Genomic DNA, 8,067 nt, shown 5'->3' on the forward strand with positions numbered 1-8,067 from the left:
TACTACTGGTTTAATAATAAGATCTAATGTAATGAGTTTTGATAAATGTTGTTTTTTATTTTCATGGATTTATGTACTAATATAATATGTAATCATACCTGAATATAATCATATGTATAATGACACATGCCTTTACCAAATAAATGAGTAAAACTTTATGAATTTTTACTTACATGGTTTATGGACCCAAAAAAATGTCGGGGTGGACAAACACCCCACTGCATTAATGCTGAAAAAAAATTCAGTGCACTAACGCAGGACTAGGTGGGGTTATAAAAAAATTGATATATAAAACTGAAATTAGAGTACCAAACTGTATCCTGCTAAAAGTTTAATGTAGATTATAAAAGTAAACAATAAATAAAATAAATTCACATAATACTGTACATTCATTGACATACAGTAATTCAATCTTTCATACAGAATATATGTATAGTGAATGCCAACTACTTGCAAAGGCTTCATTCAAGTACTGTACAGTACAATACTGAACAAAATTGTTTAGTATATGTTGACAGAATCAATATGTTTATGAAATGATAGTAAGGGTTTTATTTAAATACTGCATTTTAATAAGAGCATTCAGAAAAAATTATTAAAAGGAAGTCACTAAATAGGCAAAGTGTCCAAATGTCAATTAAACTATTAATAACTAGCAGATAAGCCCGGCGTTGCTCGAGCAAAAAGTAACGATAAGCGAAGATTAAGATTATTACATTATAGCCAATCTTACCCGTTTTCACAGAATGCAAGAATTGGGTCCCCTTGTTTCCAGACTAATTAGAGAATTTTTAGATGGGTCTAAAAATATGTTCGATTTCACAGAATGCAAGAATTGGGTCCCCTTGTTTCCAGACTAATTAGAGAATTTTTAGATGGGTCTAAAAATTCGATTTCCCACAAAAATGAAAAAACTGCATATGCGTCTGGCTTTCTCTTAAAAATTCCATTGTTACTTAACACTTCCATTGTTGATGGAAGTGTTAAGTAACAATGGAATTGTTAAGAGAAAGCCAGATTAAGGCTTGGAATTAAGGCTTTGGAATTAAGGCTTAACACTTCCATTGTTGATGGAAGTGTTAAGCCTTAATCCTGTCCCTCCCCCCGTGGGGAGGAATTTTGAAAAATCCCTTCTTAGTGTGCATTCTCATAACGTACCCTAACTGTGTACCAAATTTCAACTCCTAACGGTTTGGGCTAGTATCCATAATGTATATAGAAGCCTTAATCCTCTCTCTCTCTCTCTGGGGGGGATTTCGAAAAATCCCTTCTTAGTGTGCGTTTTTGTGATGTACCCTAACTGTGTACCAAATTTCAACTTTCAACTCCTAACCGTTTGGGCTCTGTACTTATTATTATTATCAACCCGTCTCGATTATATATATAGATTAGGCTCATTGACGTTGTTCTTCATTGGGTGTTGCAAGTGACAAATCAGTAATAGACTGATCATTGCTGATTTACATAATATTTTTACAAAATATAATCAGATTTTGTATAAAATTATTGAACAAATATATAATAGTTTCTTCTTACTAATTTCTAGAGATAAATTTAATATGTCAAGTGTAAATGAAGATATATTTTATTTGACTGTCATCCTGTTAGAAATCTCAGCAAACTGTTCCAAAACTATAGTAACAACAATCAGTTCCATTTAAAGCACTTTAAACAATACATTGAATTTAGGAATGTTGGGTTTTCTTGTTCTGTTGGCCATGTGAGCAGAGATAAATATAATTTTAGGATACTCCTATCTTCGTTGTTTAAGTGTTATGGCTACCAGTACTGAGTTTGATTTATATTAAAACTTATGCAGTTTTACAGGAGAATTTCAAAAGTGGCCACACAACTAAAATGGTCACAAAGTGAGGTTTTACTGTCTTAAGACTGATTAAAAGAAAAAGTAATGCAAACTCTATTTTAAAAGTAATACAGTAAAGCGTCTTTTATCCGAAAGTTGGTTATCTGAAATGTCAGTTATCCGAAAGAATTCCAGTCGGCAAATTTAAAATTTCGCTAGTGCTGTGGCGCTGCAATCTTTGGCTATATCTTGGGCTACTCCAATATTTTTTATGTTTGTGTATGTGTTTTAGCTGGCAGCACTGTCACTTTTGTGTGGTGTTTTTCTGAGGACTGTGTGTCATGTGAATCGAATGTTTTTGATACTAGATAACTTCTAAAGTATTAATTTTTTTTTTTTTATTTTTCAATATATTTATTTTGTTTGTAAAAAATAAAGAAATAATTTTTAACGATACAATAGCCACGATTATTATTTTAAAAAGTTTACATTAGGCTTAACATCGACGAAAATTCAACGCGAAGCGACACGCAACGGAGAAAAATTTCAACATGGGATAGGTTAATATATTTTTTCGTACATAATCGGTTATCCGAAAAATAAGTTATCCGAACAACCCCAGTCCCCAATTGATTCAGATAAACGACGCTGTACTGTAATAGTTTTTCTTGATATATTTTTAAAAAAATTATATTAAAATATTTTAATTTTTCCTTTATTTTTCAATGATTAGTGTTAAAATTTAAAATATGATCAAAATTTTTCCAATGCAATTCACTGTTTTTAAATTTCTAAAATAACAAGTTGAAATACAAGCTATAATTGCTGTCCAAAGTATTGCTCTAAAGATATTTAAATACATATAGTTTAACTTATAAAAGTTATATAATATTTATAATACTGATTATTGATGTTTAATTTATCATTCAAAATAAACTTTTGGCACACATTTCAAGTTTTATGTTAATATAAATGTAACAGTATTAACAACTTCAATTTCAACTCCTTTTAACTACACAGATAGCAAACAATGGAAACACAAAGTGGCATTCAATACATAGTATATAACAGTTAAAATAAAATGCATAATACTATAGATTAGTATAAATATAATATATAGCAAAATGTCATCATTAAATAAAGCTTACTTTTAAATGAAAAATTAGCAATCTTATATATGAATTTTCATTAAAAAATATTATATTAGAGTAGGAGACCCAGATTCAAATCCAATCTATAATCTAACAATTTTTTTTCATATATAATTGAATTAGAATGTAGATTTCATCTCTTACTAGTGTGATACAATAGTGTACAATAGTGATACTTAATAGCAGTCTCACAATAGTATAGTCACACACACAAATTTATATATTTTTCTGAAATACTCATTATTTAATTTTTCATGCATATATTGAATCAGATGATAATGTATAGATATTCTACAGAATGATTCACATATGCCTTCTATCTATAAAACATTGAAAATCAAATCAAATAATAAAAACTAGATTGTTAAAAAAAATTACAAATATCTCAAAAATGTAAATTAATTTTTGTGTTCTCATTTATTTTCTATTATGAGATACTTTGCTCATATCATCATCATCAGATAGTAAATTTGAATTCATTATTTTGTCTTGTGCACTTTGATTTGTTTTCCATTGTGCTGTGTCTGTGCAGCTACACAATAAGATAGAAATGTAAAAAAATTTTAAGACACTAAAATTACTGAACCTATTTAATGTATAATATATAGCTTATTTTTATCCATTGGATGGAGAAAAAAAAATTATATTTAATGCACAGAAAAAGTTACCATTAATCTAGAATAGTTAGATAAATAAAATAATTCCAAAATTTATTATTAAATAATTAATAAATTTTATATTGTTATAGTAATAAGTAAATATTAATTTATGATCAAATGATACAGCTGGACTCTTATTTTATAACAAACTTACATAACCTGTAACAAAATAAAAATAATTCTGAAAAAATTTAATGAATTCAAATTGTTTTTGATGTCAATGATATTATTATTGTAATATATTTAACAATAATCACTAAAATTTATTATTTTTATATTATAATCTAAAATAATATTTAAAAATTTCAAATATATTTTCAGATATTTACATTAATACAAAACAAAGGCAGCCAGAGTATTCCATAGTAACTATTACTTCCAAACATTTTATTAAAAAAATACTTGACTAAACTAAACTTGAATGAATCATACGTTTCTGAGATGACTGAAGCTTAAAACTGCCACAAATGTCAGTTGAAGAATAGTTACAATTACTTTGAATATCATTAAAATTAAGAACTGTAACATCAGATTTTTCTACATATTGCTGCCACCAATCTTTTTCTGTTTCATGAACTTGATTTGAATCTTCAGAACTTATTGTCACAGATATGCAAGGAATTGTCTTATCGTCAGATGATTGCTGATGTAAAAATTCGTTATCTACACCATCTACAAATTTAACACCCATTTTTTTCTTAGATTTCCGTGCACCTTCTGAATGAGAATCAATATTTCGTATGATAATATCTTTTATACAGTTCTCTTGCTTGCTCATAGCAGGCAAGCTCCAACTACTTCCAATTTGTGATTCATACTGACCTGAAAGACCCATGTAGCCAAGAGAACTGTTATCATGTCGATGATATAAATCCTCTTGCTGTTGTAAAAATGTATTAATATCAACTCCTCGAACTTGAGAATGCTGTTTCAAGAAGCGTTGAGGAATCCTAGAGAGAGGATCATAACTCTGCTTTCCACCAAATCCAAGTGCTAATAAAATCTCTTCTGGATCCTCTCTACGAGCTTCAAGAAGAGATTCAACACTGAAAACAAATTAATATTTATTAATTTCTAATTATAAATTACAACAATGCTTTCAAAACACTTTATTAAAATATCTGTAAAGCATAATTCTAGTCTATACTAATTTATTTACATATAAATTATGATTAAGAATATCTTAATTTTCTTTTAAAGAAGTTATACAAGTTTAACTGATATTTCAATATTTCTAAATAAACTTTATTCCATATTATATCACATGAATTCAATCATATTTATTATCTTCATAAGTAAAATTAGAGTAATGAACTAATTGATATGATTATACAGTAGTAACAAGAAAACTATTCAAGAATTAAGTGTAATGTTCTCTGAAAAAATGCAGATATTAATGAATCAGTAATATGACAAAGGTATAAGTTTTTGCAATTGAATTTGACTACTTTTTACAGCAGAAGAAATGCATTATTGAAATGCTTTTTATACTTTTTCACTCACACAATAAAAATAACCAAATGTCTTAAGGAAACAATTGACACAAAATTGAAGCCAAGTATCTGAATCAAATACAAACAGCACAATTAAAAATAACTTGTGATGATGTTTGAAAATAGGAGCACAACAAAATTAACCATAAAACCTATATAATTCTAAGTTAGTTAATAAAATCATAAAATAATTAATTAGCATACAATTATCATCTTAAATTTATTTTGTATTCTATTAAATACTAGAAAAATTCAAGATTAATTATTATTTTATTGCTTGAAATAAGATTCACTACATAATTTAATTATAAAATTGATCAACTTTCTTAATTTAAATCTTTATGAAATCAATAAAATAATTATTTTCATAAGGGTAACTCAATTGTAAATAAAATAATAATAATAATTGTATTACACTACAAAAGTAAACATATAACTACCTTGATATACTTGATATACCAGAGATACCCGATGTTTCTGAATTAAAACTACTTTGTTTACAACGCAAATCATCAAGAGTAATTTTATTTGGTTGTGGTGATAAGGTACTAGGAGATGCATCAGCAGACCTAAAATATTTACAATTATGGTTAACATTTAACATTATAAAAATCAAAATTATATATGAAGAAACAAATACCATATTTATTTATGAGTGTATACACACATTTATATGAATTCTTTATAAATTATTTTTACTCATTGTCAAGTTTTTTAAAATTCAATCTTTTGTTTTATTTTCTGTTAATTTTATAACAGAAAACATTTGAAAATTGAACTAGTTTTTAAAATTAATTATTATAAATATATTTAGTAACGTTCAAGATAGGCATTAAAATATTGATAAAGTTGACTTTAATGCCTGTTACAGATATAGAAAATTAAAAGGTTGCATAATAAATGCAGTGAAACTCATTCAAAACATGTCATATAATACGGAGAAAGACTGAATATTGTCTCAATATTGTGAGATTGACACATGATGCACACATTAAAATTTCTTAAAGCTGAGAAATCTTTCTCAATTTGCTCACTAATTAGAATAAATCATGTGTCTATATCTGTTTTCCTAAAATAAATTTGAGTTTCTATAATCTGTCAGTTCTTTATCAGATGATCTGCATATTCCCATAACTATTTGTGAAATATACAATTCAGAAACTTTTGTGAAAAATGTGGCATTAAAAAGAAAAAGTAACTTTTATTACCCAACATAAAAATTTATGAAAATTAATTGATATCAAAATTTAAAAAATTTACCTTTTGCCTGCTATATATCCATGAACACCATGTAAATTGTGAGCTGAAAAGAAATTAAAATATCACATTTGAAATTAATAGATTTAAGACAACAATTCTATTTTAAAATAAGGACAAAGCAAAAAAAAATTTTATACTTTGAAATTAATGAGACTATGTATTTTGAATATCTTGTATAATTTCCATTGAATGTCATATAATTTTTCAAATAATATTAAAATTCAGTGGATTTTTTAATAATAGTCAATCTCACTAATCCAAACTCTGCTTAACTGAACTAACTGTATTTACTTTTAAGCTATATGTTCCAGTCAAAATTTTTAAAACCATGTTAAATTTGTAAAATTAATATATATTAGGTCATCAAGAGTATATTTAGTTTTTAATTGTCAACTGTAAAACATCTTAGCTTCACCCTCAAGCAATGTACAGTATTTAATTGAAATAAGAAAAATGAAAACCATTATGTTCAACATGCTTTTGCCAATGTGGTAGGAATAATTTTATATCACATACATAAAGATCTGATATTTTAGAAGTAAGACAGAAATTCAAAGAGGAGGTTTTCGACATCCCCTTGTTGTCTGAAGTGTTTCTACCTCAAGATGATTTCTGGAGAGTAGAAGGGATAGTTTGTTAGAGAAAGGTCCAGTGAATATTGTAAGGTAGCCGACCTGGTGGAGATAGGAGACTTGAAACCCACTCCACGGCACCTGTGTAAGGTTGCTGTCTCCTAGGTGGGATCTATTAATCCCACGTCAGGATGAACCTAAGGAAAGGTTGTATATGGGCTGTGACGGAGGCAAATGATGACAAGTGTTTTACACAAGAAAGCCGTTTATTTGTTAACATTTATGCTTACATCGACGAGTAATGGCGGTGTTATTCGAGTATGTTTTGAAAATTTTGGTGGAATAAACTAAAATTTTGAAGTATAAAATATGCTTACATTGACAATCCTTCACTAGGTTCTTCTCGTCAAAGATGCGAAGAGGCGAGAACTTCAGTGTCTGTCTGGCCCCGGGGCGGACGAGATAAGATTGCTGAGCAAGGCAGACGATCAGAAGGAGGAAGAGGCAGAGTCTAAAGTTCTTGGTGGCGATACACCACAATATAAGTCATTACCTTTCATGGAATAAGGAGGAGAGCCTCCCTCCGACCTTGAATTTTGGATTTTTATAGTTTTTTTCTCCCACTATTCGGATTTCTGATTGGCCCCTCATCTCCTTCCTCACTTCCCGATTAGTCTCTCTTTTGTTTTGGGGAAAACCGAGACTGACTCGGGTCACGGGAAGGGTCTGATTCCAGGTGTCTGCTTGACGCTGTTCTGTCGATTGTTCTTGGGGGTTGTTGACAAAATTGCTAGACTCGCGCTCATAATTTAGCTCTGTTACTTGCAATTTTTTTCATCTGGGTACTCGAACGATCATATGCAATGATTTATCTCTCTTAAATCTTTCTCTCTTTTCCAAAATTGTTTCCCTAGATTGATTGTTTATGAGCATTTGGGTCAAAGTTCTACCTGTTTATGATCACTTGTGTCTGACTTATAACTTTTCATTTTGACATTGACAGTTTGTTTAACATGTGTTGGAGTCATCTAGAACTCGTTGTTTACATTTTGTGCCGTGTTGTTTAACTTATGGGATTTTCCTCTCCCTCTCATATTTAATCTATCGTTATTATTTAAACATAAGAAT

The 8,067-nt window shown here is 28.6% G+C and overlaps 1 protein-coding gene across 1 annotated transcript in view; it reads right to left on the minus strand.

Moving 5' to 3' along the window:
• Positions 1-3,835: 3,835 nt before the first annotated feature.
• The window catches only part of LOC111615156, an 18,043-nt gene continuing 13,811 nt past the window's right edge, over positions 3,836-8,067 (minus strand). Inside the window, exons 5-7 of the mRNA XM_023356555.1 lie at positions 6,368-6,418; positions 5,548-5,676; positions 3,836-4,660 (exon numbers count right to left, since the gene is read on the minus strand). Coding sequence (XP_023212323.1) covers positions 4,021-4,660; positions 5,548-5,676; positions 6,368-6,418 — 820 coding nt within the window. The 3' untranslated portion in view covers positions 3,836-4,020. The remainder of the gene's footprint in view (positions 4,661-5,547; positions 5,677-6,367; positions 6,419-8,067) is intronic.

This window comes from Centruroides sculpturatus, unplaced genomic scaffold, assembly GCF_000671375.1.
Source record: "Centruroides sculpturatus isolate CEXI.00-Female unplaced genomic scaffold, Cexi_2.0 scaffold2409, whole genome shotgun sequence".
Lineage (NCBI taxonomy): Eukaryota > Metazoa > Arthropoda > Arachnida > Scorpiones > Buthidae > Centruroides > Centruroides sculpturatus.